The sequence below is a fragment of the Dromaius novaehollandiae genome, chromosome 7 (genome assembly GCF_036370855.1).
Source record: "Dromaius novaehollandiae isolate bDroNov1 chromosome 7, bDroNov1.hap1, whole genome shotgun sequence".
Classification (NCBI taxonomy): Eukaryota; Metazoa; Chordata; class Aves; order Casuariiformes; family Dromaiidae; genus Dromaius; species Dromaius novaehollandiae.
Window position 1 is genome coordinate 8,450,761 of NC_088104.1, and position 13,740 is coordinate 8,464,500.

Below are 13,740 nucleotides of genomic sequence, written 5' to 3' on the forward strand. Positions count from 1 at the left end.
TCACCCGTGACCGCCCCGCAAGGCCTCAGCCCGAGGCCAAACGCTCGAAGCACGCGGCTGGCCCCCCACGCTCGGGGGCTTCTTTGGCTCCCTCTTCGCAATCGCATCCTGCCACAGCCTCCTGGCTCATCGCGTACCTGCGCAGCCAGCAGCTGTCTCAAACCAGTTCACAGCTGCAGAATGTTATAGCGATGTGGCTCCGAAAGACCCCCTTGGGCTGATTGCTCTCCGATTTCCAGCTCACGTACTAAGAGACGGTGCAGAAGGTGCTGCCCAGGCTGCCCAGCTCTTCTGCGGCAGGTAGCGTCGAGCGTGTTTTGAGCTGATCTCATTCAGCTGCGAAACCTTTGCGTTAGCAGCGAGTGGCCTCGCTCTCCTTCCAGCTCTCCGGGGTCTGGACAGCCAGAGAGCATAGGGAAGTCCGGGGAAACAGAATTTAAAAGGGGATTTTTTCCTCTCTGCAGTTCTGGCTGCTCGGCTCATGTGCTCCCTTACTAAAGTATCTACCGCCGCCCGGTGGCTCCGTTCAAAACTGCTCAGCACCCGTGGTAATTTAAATACTATTTAGATTTAGGGATTGAGATGGCAAAAAAAGCATCTTCTGAAAAATCTGTTCTGCATGGTGTAGAGCAGACTTGTAAGGGGATTGTATTAAGAACTTTGTTTATATTTCATTTCTGCCCTTTATATGTTCATTGCAGTAAAAAAGCAGCTGTGCTTTACCAAGTGTTCTGCATCGTCAGCTGTTCACTGGAGAAGTATTAATAACAAAATGAGCTTGTGTTCTCTGCTGTAATGGGAAAAAAAATAGTTTGCAAAGAGTTTTTAGTTCCTGAAACTTCTATAAAAAAGAATCCTGTTCATCATTTCACTTTATGTGAAAACTGTATTGCATTTATGTTGTTCTTGCATTCCAGTAAACTGGCTTTGATTACAACAGCATAGCTGGAACAAATGGCAAGCTGCATTTCTAAGTACCGTGAGTTTAGTAACACATGCAGAAACCAAAGTGAATTCACCCCAAAACCTGTGGTACGTGCTTTGACTAGACAAACAGAAACAGCAGCTCAGTGTATGTGCAACACATAGGATAAAATCTTGTGCTGTAATAGAAGGATAAGAAGAAAAATTGTAAAGGTGCTGAATGAATACTTAGCCTTGAACATCTATATCAAGAATCTCATCTTGGGATTCTCAGGTTTTTTGTTTTTTCAAGCTACATGACTCTGTAGTTGTTTGTATTCCCATCTCCAATGGCTTTGAGTGTAGAAAAATTGCATTTTGTCAGCTCAAGGTTGCAAATAAAATAAATTTTGATGGCAGAGTAATTTATGCTGTTGTCTCTGTATGGCCTGCAGAGTTCAGGTCTGTGACAGTGACAAAGCCTGTGCTTTTTGTGAGGGGGAGAGGATGATGAAAAGAGGTAGGGAGGCCTGGGAGCAATCAGTGAGGTTTGGGGGGGTCTGTGGGAGGCAGCACATCTCTTTTGGAGATACAGCCCTCAACTGCCTTCCCATAAGTTAGCATGAATCAGAAGCATGAATCTGACTAGAGTCTCAAATTTTATGTGCTTTTTGCAAAGTTTATCCAGACTTTTGGAGCTTTGTTTCATTCCAGGTCTTCTGAAAGCTCCCAGCTTTCATCACTAGACCGAAACCAGGCAAACAGTCTTATCTTTCCCTAGCACTACAAAATTGCCCAGATATTTTCTGGTCATTTTGTTGCAATAATTTTACAAATGTTTTTATCCTACCTTTACCCAGTGCCTTTTGTTCTTTGTTCTCACTGCTTCTATTCTACTTTTTTCCCTTTGGTGCATTTTGTCTGAATATTGAATATTGTACTAGGACTAGAGAGAGTGCACTCATGAATGAGAGAGAATAAGGTAGACTCTAAAAATAAATGACAGAAAAAATTATGAGAAAATATACTGAATGATTTATTTAATCACATGAACACATCACACCAGTAATTTAATTCCCACTACCTTCTCAAGCAGCTTTCAAGCCTCCCTGCCTTTTTTTTTCTTTTTCTTTTTTTTCTTTACTACTTTGGGTTTTGAATCGAGGTGGTGGTTTCCACTGCTAAAGTAATGAGAATGGATGGGGCTGATGATGAATCATCATGACAGTGTTTACTATCAGCAGGGATTTTTGCCAGAATATTTTAATCACTAGCAGCGTCCCAATGGCACCGGCCCACTTAGACCTGCAGATAAAAAATATTATACTGGCGCTTTCCTTTATTTGTACTGAAGTTGCAACAGCTTAAATTAAAGCTTCTTTTAAGAGTAATAAATGAATTAATTTCAAAGCGGTGTGGTTAGACTGCAGGCAAGCATGCTAGAGCTAGCACTGGTTTCTCTACATGGCCCACGGGATGATACACTTGGGGTGGGGGTGGGGGGGTAAAGCAGAGACTCCCTTTAGGCACTTAATTTTGAAGTCTGTGTTTCAGCCCAAGGAGTGCATCCTCCTACCCTACCCCCAAAACAAAACAGTCGGGGGAAAGCGGTAGGTGACTCCAGAGGACCTTTGAGAGAAGGTATGTGAAGCAATAATTAGATATTCCTATTCACCCTGCACAGCCACTTAGCTCTCTGTGGAGGGAGCCTAGGGAGCCCCTGTTATATAGGCAAATGAAGCAATGCGGATACTTCTGTAGCTGTGAAGTGAAAGTCCGTGGAAAATTTGTTTGCTAAGAGCTAAACTTGGTTTTGCTCATCGGTAGCGAAATTCTTGAAATTCTTACAGATGTAGCTTAGACTGGATTTTACCTTAGGAAAGAGGAAACCAAACAAAACCGAACCAAGTGCAGATTCAGAACCACTATTAAATGATTAGTTCTCTCACCAAGAATCAGCAACGGTATGGTAACCGGGATTCTGCTCTCAATCCTTTATGCTGCATTACTGCAGTCAGGGACTTCATTATTAATTGCATTAGATATTAGATTATTAGATAGTTTGCAGTCAGCCCAGCAAATACATAGCCTCCAAATTCTGAGGAGTTTGGGTCAATTCAAAATTTGTTGCTTGAAACCATCATTAATTATGTTTGCAAAAGCAATTTCAGATGATAGCAAAATAAACATATGCTGTTGTGGAAGTGATAACTCAGGAGGTCTTTTTCTCAGGTTGCATATTTCAGTGGCACCAGTAATTGCATAATAACTGGTACTATTTGGCATTTAATGTGTGGGACAGAATCATAAGATCTACTAATGTCTGACTTCATTTCTTTCAGGATGATTTTCTGTATAGTGTCTCCGTTTTAAGTGGAATCCTTTGCACTATCTTGGCAGTGATCAAATTTATGCTGGGAAAGGTCCTTACAAGCAGAGCACTGATAACTGATGGTGAGTCTGAAGATGATCCTATTCCATTTATAGAGTCTCTCAGTGAATGCTGTAAACACAAAGGATACTAGTGACCCCCGAATGAGGGCAACTGTGGGAGGGCATTGAGATAAAAAGGCCACTGGGAAATGGAAAAGAAAACCCCAGAACACTCTATGGTACCACTAGCATCTTGCAGAGTACAGCAGCTGAAATCAATATGTCTGATGGAAGTCAAGCAGTTAATGGGCAGATAGAAAGCAATAATAGAGGAGTTAAAGATAGAACACATAATAAATTAGGTTTGTATTTGGCAGATTAGATTAGACAGATTAGACTACAGAGGGAGGATATGGCACCAACTTTTACAGCTTTGGTTCAGTCATACCTATCCTTATTGCCTACCTTCAGTAAAAAACAAATTAATTCATCCCAGCAGTTAAAATGTACCGAGTCTGTGGCAGAAAATGCCTCCCTGTCTTGAGCAGGAGTCAGACAGCATTTGTACATATCCGCTCTAGATGTAATTTGCCACCTTAGTGCTTTTCCTGTCGCTCGCTTGGTGGAGCTGGTATAATGTCGCGTGTGCAAAGCAAAACCTTTGCCTGCCTGTTGTCACACACTCCTCTGGCCCTGCTGTAGATTGACGCGAGGTGAATCTCCCCCACTGTGTCCTTAGAAGCCCTCAGTCCTACTATGTTGGTTCAAGTATGCCGAAACGATTATTGTTGTTTTTAAAGGTATGTTTAAAGGCATGTTCAGATACTCCTTTTATTGGCAAGGCCAAAGCTTGTAACTCCTCAGAAAGCCACAGGGATCTGCTCTGTGAAGAACTGAATCCACAGTCATGGCTGAGACTTCACAGCGACCTACAAATCACTACCAGATTTTATCTGCAAGCACAGGACAGTTTGAAATGCACGGTACACATACACAGTAGGATGTTAATGATTCATGGATTGTGGTACATAAATTATTTTGCTCCACTAAAGATTTCACTTTAAGGGAACCCAATTTTCAGCTTACTCTAGGGATATATATAATTGCTTTATTTTAAGTATTTTCTTAAACCTACCTAAAATTTTTTTTGGTGAGGTGTGATAACATGTATTAAGTTTCATGAGTATTTATATTTTAAATACAAAATAGGTAAAAAAGGAATCTAAAACAGCAGTGCAGGTGTTATGACTAGCTACTGCCTCCCTGCATTTGTGACTCTCTCCCAACAGACCATCTTGTTCAGTGATCTTATTCTTTACTATGAACTCTGCCATCTTAGGACATTTTGAATCAAGAAATCTCCTATCTACAAAAAGGATTCTGGAAAGGATCCTGGAAACTGCAGACGAGTGAGTCTGACTTCCTTTACTGTCAGGGTGCAAGTGGGACGTGTTGACCATTTCAGAATAATTTCTAGGCAGACAACCCCTTAACCATCCCTTTAAAAAATGTAGCTTGTTTTTTAAACAGATCGTCTTTTTCAGACAAAATATTAGCTGAAAAATTCCTGAATAGCTCTAGCTGAATTGGTCTCCTGCATGACACAGAAATCTCTTCCCCTATAATTACATCCTTGTGCTAATTATATTGTTTCAGATCTGGAGATTGCTCATCCTTTGATTAAAAGAATTAGGGATACCTCAGGCTGGGTTTTTTTTCTCTATTTTTCTCTCTTTTAGAACTATTTTAGAAAATGTAGGAGGCTGATATTACCAGGTATAGTTAAATAACTTCTTTCACAAGATATATTTTTATATATACTTAGTTTATTAACAATCAGAAGGAGACAATGTGATTCAGCAACAGCTGAGACATGGATTTAGCACTCCCTTGCATATCTGTTTTTAGTCGTTTTCTGTTTCCTACTAATTTACCTCCTGCTATCACTGGCTGTAGACCAACAAGCTGTTTTGAGTAACAAGAACATACAATTTTCTTCCTGAAAAATAGGTTTATTTTCAAAACAGCAAATTCTCTCGCATACATGTCCGACCCTGTTAAGGATAATTTTTTAGAATAATTTAGCTTTACAGTAGGGCTTGCCAGTAGTGCTCTTTAAAGCCTAAATTTATTAATCCTCGTAAGGCAAAATGTTGTTGATACAGTTTGTGTACAGCAAAAGCTCATGACCTTTTGGATGATAAAAACAGCTATTTCCTATCTTGAATTATGTAACATCTCAGAGGACACTTACGTAATGTCAACCAACTTTTCTGTAGGTTTTAGATACCTGTGTCTCCTTCCTAGATTTAGCCACCTGTTTTTTCCTGTCCTAGCCTTATGCACAGAATGTGGTCTCTAGATTAATACCTGCAGCTATTATATGGTTTCCTGCCACATCAGCAAGGAAGGGTTTGACTGAGTGATAGTTAGGAAGAGAAAAGAGTTTCCTCTATAAGTAAGTTACTTTTTGGAACCATCAAGCCAATAATGGCAAGAAAATATATTTCTTTCCTTGTGCATATCATGCTTATGTATTCTGACTTAAGAGCTGGAGCATATTTACATGGGAAATAACAACAGGTACAAGATTTAAATTTATACTTACTATATTCCATCGATGCATATTAGTAATCTAAGCAGTATTGCCCAGGAAAAAAAAAATCAGGATCTTACCCTTCCAGAATAGAAGTGGTCACAGTGTGCTTTGTGTCTCCATTGGTTTAACTATGCTGCTATAATTAATCCAATATTCAAGCACTTTTACATGTAAAGCTTTATGGGCAAAGCCTATTTCCACTCACAACGGAGCTGTGATACCGATTGTAGGCTGTGCTGCCACTGTACAAAAACCCAACTCTTTGCAGGGCTGGAAGCCTGAAGCCTTTGTATTCCCCATTTTGCCACAGGCTTTCTAAGTACCATGTGCTCTTCTGTGCCAGGGTTTCCTTTGCGTTTAAATAGCTACTGACAGGAAGCTGGTGGCTCGTAACAATTATTTTAAAAAGTGAGTTGGAAGCAGGAACAAGCAGGAACACAAACAAAAAAACCACTCTGATCCTCTGTGAGTAAATTTCCTTGAGTCACGATGTTCATTGAAAAACAAGAATAAGCTTTTCTGGCTGTGTACTGTCTTTGGCACACCAGGACAGTGGGAAGGCAGGTAGGGTCTTGTCTTTTCTGTTATCCAATTTCCTGGCATTCTGACTGAAGGGGCCAAATTGTCTCTGCTGGTGCATGAGGAGGAAAACAAAGTCTAGCTTACCAAAAAAAAAAAAAAAAGTCATACTCGTCAGCTGCCTACCTGTAACCTTAGTGTGTGGCTCACATGGAAAGCCTCAGGGCCATTTCTAAAAGAGCCAGTATACAGTAAAAGAGTCCTTGTTCACAGGCCGCTTTGGGGTGCTCAGGAAAGCTGTGTCACCTTTCAGCAGCGTTGTTGAGCCCCTGTTGCAGCCCATAGCCAGTGGACTGTAGCACTGCTCCTGCAACCACGACCATATGTATGGCTGGCGAGGGACAAGCAGGGAAAGGCAGGCAAATGGGAGAACAAGGACTCAGTGGGCTGTCACTGATTGCTTTGAAAGGCAGTTCTTAGCCAGCATCGTTTTTGTAGGCAGCATAGCCAAGGAGAGTTTTATGGAGGTAATTTGATGAATATTGAGGATATTTGAAGGATTTTTTGACTGTTTGTGGGGAGTGTCTTGCCTGCATCAAGAGCAGCTTGGGAGAGAACAGGGACATGTCAAAAAAAAGTTAGCAGGCAGATAAGGAAGGTGAGCATCACTGCCAGGCCAGCTCAGACCCCACCCCCGCCCCATGTCAGCATTTTGGTCAACAGCAAAAGGTGCAGGTTTGGAAAGCCTTCAAACAAGAGGGTGATATTGATCCAGAGGCAAAAGAAGACTCATGGGAGGAAGGGAATCAGCTTGTGTGATCAAAATGGGGAGCTAGGAATGATCAATAGCAGGAGGTTTAAAATTGTATTTGCTGAGACCAGAGAGATGAGGATGCTACTGCAGCCATGATCAAAATAATGATGGATCGGACAAGTATTTCAGCTATATGGATGCCTAGAAAAGGTCAAATTTTAGCTACATCATTCAGAAAGACTTAACAAGGTTTAGGTAAAGCCTGAATGTGAGCGATCTGGATCAAAGGAGCCATTCAGGAACAAGTGTCATGTATGTCGTTGTTGGCAGTCAAAAAAAAATCCAAGAGGTGAAGGAAAAAAGATGATATTAATTACTCTGAAAGCTCTGGGAGGATTTTGAAGGGTCAGTGTTGAAGAGGAAGAAAAACAAAAGAGAGATTTTAAAAGCATGTTTATAAAACTTATGAGCAGTAGATATAAAGCTCCTGTGATATACCTGAGTCAGAAATGGAAAACAGTCCTAGCAATATAGCAATATCACGTCTTTCCCTAACACCTTCAGCAGTATATGCAGCGCTAAGCTGTAGTGCTAAACACATGTGAATAGATGTATGAAAGAGTGGGGGGAGGGTGGTGGTGGTGGTGGTGGGGGCCTTCAAGAGAAGAGCTCTGGAAAGTTACTGTGCAAAAATGTCATTTTCCTTTTCATGGAAAGGGCATACTGGAGTCTGCTCCTTTTCAGAGAAAATGAGAGACTTCAGGTACCTTGATGATGATGATGACAATGACCTAAGTAATCTTTTAAGTTCTAATCAGGGGTAGTTGTAGGTACTGAAATAGCACCTCTATTATGAAGCGGATGTTTGGAAAACTAGGCTACAGCAGCCCTACACAGGGCTGTAGCCACCCAGCTGCTATTATACAGCTCAGATATTTTGTTCACATTGATCATCTAGAGGATAGGACAAATGCTTGACTGTCAGAGTCAACACAAAGCAGGTCCAGTGTTTTGAAGGAATATTGCTATTTGGAAAAATTAGCATTGAGAAATGAAAGTCAGTTGAAACCAGCAAACAGGAGCTAGAACTGGGATTTGGAAAAATTGGGATCAACCAGATCAGGACACACAGTAGAGGGAAATGAATATAAACTTATTCACATCGGAAATGACAAGTGAGAAAGGTCTTTCTTACAAAACACAGGTCAGACACCAACTAGTCTAAGTTTGATTTGTTCAAATGAAGCATTGCAAAGAGCGAAGGGCAGCTGTGGCTGCCTGCATGTGAGGGAATTGCACTGCCCCCCGTTTAGTGCAGTGCAATGTCACGTAGGCTGTGCTGTGTAAGGGCGCACAAAGATTTTGTGTTCTCTCTGGTAGCACTGGTATAATAATGCCTTTTCTCCCTGAAAATTACCTCTTCATAGGTGGGATGATTCAGACAAATTCGTTGAGATTTGGTTCTTCCTTTCATTTTTTTTCCCTTCTAGGTTTCAACTCTCTTGTAGGTGGAATAATGGGCTTTTCCATCCTTCTTAGTGCAGAAGTTTTTAAACACAAGTCTTCTGTCTGGTATCTGGATGGCAGTATAGGAGTATTAATTGGACTTACAATATTTGCCTATGGAATTAAGTGAGTATTTTTGTATATTTTTGCTCTGTCAGCAAAACACAAACATATTTGTGCTTTTCATTCAGGAGCAACAGTGTAATTTTTCTCATTTGTTAATGGGATCAGTGCAGCTTTCAACAGGAAAGCATCTATCTTTGTGTGTGTGTGTGTGTGTGTATATATACACACATATACTGTGTGTGTATATATACACTGTATATATAGTATATATAGTATATATATGTAGTATATATAGTGTATATATATATACACACACACATATTTCATTTTTATATATATAGATATAGATACACCCACCCACCTACCCACCATATTCACACTGAATACTCACACACTTTTGGAAGTTCACTACTGCACCAAGATCTTACAGCTCATTAGTTACTGACAATAACGTGTACTTAAGCCTGTTTAAGAATCCTGTAGATTTATTGTACTATCAAAAGAGATGATAAGTGGCTAATTTCAATGATGGGGAATGGTGAGAAATTATTAGATCTTTTAGAACAAAAGAAAAGAAGAATTCATTAGTAGAAGCAGAGCATCACACTAGAACAGAAATCTTTCCTGTAGCTTTTCTGTATTTGTTTTTATCATATTGTCTGCTAATAGATATTTTCAAAATATACAGCAGATGGGCTGTTTTTTAATATAATAAGCCATAGCTCTTAAAGGCTTATATGGCTCCAGTAAAGTCAAGTTTTGGAATGAATTAGACTAGCTGCCAATATTGAAGCACAGTGTGTGGAAAAGGATCGAATGCTGTCTGTATCACCTCTGTTGGAAAGAAGCCAGAACTTAAAAAGAAATTGGAATTGTTTTTAGGAGACTTTTGTATACCTGAATTTGGAAATATGCTAGGAAGAGGTAAAAGATTTTTGGCTTTGAAATATTTAAAAAGTAAGTACAAATCTTGCATAGAATTGCTCCATGCTGGTTTTACATCAAATTTTTAAGCACCGTCTTTTTCACAGAAACTGTAAGTTAAAGATAAGGTGCCTAAGTTTTAACAAGTTGACAGTGAATTCTCCCCTAACCCTACCATATGGCAACTTTAGGACTGAAGGTTAGCCAGATATGTCAAATAATATTGTTCCTACTGAATTTTCAGGTAGTAGTAAGATGACTTCTTAATTCATAACATCAGGAATAGAATAAAACCAAATGAAGCTCTGCCACGCACTTCATTGCTGCCACGATTTCACTAAGCTGCCTGGAATCTAAGGGTCTTCATTTTATCCCCCTTTCTGCGATAAGAAAACAGAGGGAGAGATGTAACATCCTATTAAACTGGAATCGTGAATATTGAGAAGTACACTTTGGCCAGTCTGTAGTAGGTTATCATCTGGAAGCTGTGGGTTTTTGGTTTTTTTTGTTTTTTTTTTTTTTTTAAGCTTACAATGCCCTTTGGAATTTGGAAAATTAAATTAACATTTTAATAGGGAATACCATTCTTGCAAAATTATTATAATCACTATTTCCATTGCAAAACTAGCTGTTCTGGAAAACTGTAGAGGTGAATTGGTACAAAAGTAATTATTTAAATATACTAAGCAGCATCAGAAACTTTTTGTACAGCCTCTGAAACTCATGCTATGTACCTACCATCATTCTGTTTCGCTGTTCAGGATGGCCAGACAGCAAGCTCAGCCACTGTGTCACCAAGACACAACCATCACACTTATTTTACTGGAGAAGACGCTAACATGCTCAGAAATCTTTCTACCACCTTCATAATAACGAAGGATAAAACTAAGTACGGTTTTGGCAACTGACTTGATTTTACAGTTGGTGAAAGTATTGCAATTCTCCTCTATTATTGGATGCCTTTTTAAAGCAGCCTTGTGTGAAACAGGTTGCCTAAATCTTCCCTTCTCCACAAACTCCCTGCAGGTCTTCTCCAACCAGAAGTGACTTTTCCTGTGCATAGCAATTCCTCATATGCAGCCATGCATCAAAACTTTCTAAAGGAGACACCATCTCTACAGAGTTTGTGTTAGACTTCATTTTGGACAGAATTAGTTGTGAGGTGAAATTAATTCTGATCAGGAGAAAGCAAGATGATAAGGCTATTACTATATCTGGGTTCAAACAGCCCAATTTTACAGCTTTCTTTTGCACCTCTGCCTAAACGCTCTTGTGCTTTCCTCTGCAGGTTGCTTATTGATATGATACCCCGTGTAAGGCAAACACGCCATTATGAAATGTTTGAGTGAAGATCACAGCCTCGTCTCTGTAAGGACTGTAAAACTACAGCATCGTACATTTTGGCAAGTGGTGCCAATGGTATTTTATTAATATGCAGTTTGTTTCCCGTGGTCTGTTTTTGTTAAAGTTTGTTTTAATGGGAGATCTCTCTGTAAAACTGGCATATGTGCACACTGCTTGCAATTCAGCAAAACAGCAGCATTTTTTTTCCAAGTATGCTATTGATTCCTGTGACAATAGAAAACATGCAGTTTGCAGTCTTAAGCCAGCAGCCATGTTGTGTGCTCCAGAGTGAAAGTGTTCTTAATGATGTGATAAGCGTGTGGGTAAAGAAGTGCAAGTTCCAGATCTTTTTTTTTCCCCAGCCTATATTTTTTTAAATACATGCTGTAACAGAAGTACAGTCCTTGCTAATCTCTTTGGCTAACACAATATCCTATATAGAGTATGGACACCAAGAGCGTTGTTACTTAAAGCACTGAAGTAGCTACTTCTCTCCCCCATTTGAACAGACCTACAGAAAGAGCAGTTGCAGACCTTTCTGTGATCAAAGAGATAGTTCATTTAAATCCTAAATTAACTGAAACTATACCTCTTTAATTTAAATCCTGTTTTTTTCCTTACAAGACACTGTTCATTGCTTTGCATGGACCAAACAAGCACACACGGTACTACTGTACAGACCAAAGCCAAAAAGACATGCAAGGAAGAGGAGCTGCTTGAGAAATGAGATTCTCATCTTCTGTTATACTGTGCACAGATGTATCAGCGTGTGTGACTTTGTGGTTGCTCTGTAGTCTGATGATGGCACAGCAGTGGCTCAACCTGGTGGTGAGATATAGATCTATTTATAAGATTTAGATTGTTCTGTAAAATGTTGATCACCTTCCATCACACATCTTATGTATTACTTAGTAGCAGGTTCAATTATCAAAGAATCATGATATATAATCAATAAAACTGGTATCTATTTTATACAGTACCTATAAGTAACGTTTGAAAACTATTTCCAGAATGTATCATAGAACAAAGTCTTCCTGTATAGCAGCCTATTAAACTAGATTCTCTGGCCATTGCCATTCCCTCTGTATTTTATATATTCCAGGTTGGCTTTCACAGCATAGATCCAGTATTGTTGCTTCTGTTTATCACAAGTGGATGAAAAATAGCAGACAGTTGCTTGTAGAATTTGAAATATGACCATGGTAAGTAGCCTAGTAGCTAGAAATCCCCATTTCTAGCTATACTACAATAGCTGACAAACTACAGTAGATGTACAATCAGACTGTTCAGAGACTGACGTAAAGCGGGGGCACTAATTCTTTACTGATGCCTTGTGTTACCTAAAATGGTATTTCCCTTCACATGTCACTTAATTTCTCAGTCAGATCCTCAAGGTCATTATTAAAAGCAAGCTCCAAATGAAACATGTAGGAAGAGGCTACCCTGAGGTTTCACCGACAGTGCCTGTGAGGTACACAGTGTTTGGCAAGGTTTTACTCACTTCCTCTTGAAACAGAAGTTTCTTCACTGAAAAATGAATTTTATTCTGCTGCTAGTTTACATGTTTGAACTCAATTAACTTTGCACAAACTTGTAATAACTTTTTAACATACTGTAACTTTATAATATGATTCCTGTCAGTACTCTGATGCTTGCTGTCACTAAATAGTGTTAGAGATCATCATGTCACTCAGGGATAAGATGAAAAGAAGCACACCACTTGACAAGACGAAGGAGGTACCTTATAACACAACGAATTCAGCAAAGACTCCAGAAAGGCTATAGAGTGGTCACTGTACTCATCACAGGCAGACTTCTAACTAAAATCTAAAACATCACCCCAAAAACCTTTCTTCAGTGCACAAGTTCCTAATTTGTTACACTTTCGGGTAGTCCTGGTATTTTCCCATTATGCTGCTGCTTTAACTTATAGTTCCATAAAGAGGTGTGTGGAATAGATATTTCCCTGCCAATTAACTAGCTCTTGTCAAGCATCTTAAGCATCAGTATTTTGTAGTGAATAGAACCAGAGACTGAAAATAGCTATATTCTGCATTTCCTTTTGTTATTTTTATTAGTACTGTTTACCCTTTACTGCCTCTCCAGGGGCTTTATTATTTCTCCAGTCCCATTGCTAATCCTAAGAACACCACTTGGGAACTACCGAAAGTGCTGCTTCTCTTGGCCATGACTCCAGCAGCCTGTTTCTAGCAGTGGCCAGTGCCAGCTGCTTCAGAAGTGAATTGAGAAGGTAAAATTGATTGTGGCAAGATATTTAACTCCTGATGTAACCTTCACAATACAGAAGTCATACACCGTTGGAAGTACGTAGGACATCCAAAATAATGCCCAGCTCAAATGGCAAATAATTCTGTTAATTAGACTTTGTTACTGCTTGGTGTAAATAGGAGCACAGAGCTACACAGGCATTCTTGTGCATAAAGCAAAGTTAAAAATTGATTGAATAAAGTTTCACACTTCGTTCTGGAACTCTAGAATGCTCTTCTTAATGGTTGTTTGTAATACAGACTTGAGCTGTGTAACCTTTAAAAAGGAGGTGTGTTTTAAACAAGTCAATCACACTTTACCTATCAATCAATCAGATTAATTTATATCAATTCCAGAAGCTTTTCAGTTGCCACAGGTGCTTCAAAGCACTTCTGATATTAGCAGGTAAATGCAGGAAAATAACTGAAATGCTTACACTACTGAAAAGGAAAAAGACCAAAAAAACCCAATATTGAGAGATGAG

At 39.5% G+C, this 13,740-nt stretch overlaps 1 protein-coding gene across 2 annotated transcripts in view; it reads left to right on the forward strand.

Moving 5' to 3' along the window:
• TMEM163 (transmembrane protein 163) overlaps positions 1-13,486 on the forward strand; it is a 114,116-nt gene extending 100,630 nt beyond the window's left edge. For both annotated transcript variants that reach the window (XM_064514624.1, XM_026108751.2), the window contains 3 exons: positions 3,246-3,357; positions 8,639-8,780; positions 10,933-13,486. In XM_064514624.1, coding sequence (XP_064370694.1) covers positions 3,246-3,357; positions 8,639-8,780; positions 10,933-10,993 — 315 coding nt within the window. In that variant the 3' untranslated portion in view covers positions 10,994-13,486. The remainder of the gene's footprint in view (positions 1-3,245; positions 3,358-8,638; positions 8,781-10,932) is intronic.
• Positions 13,487-13,740: the final 254 nt, after the last annotated feature.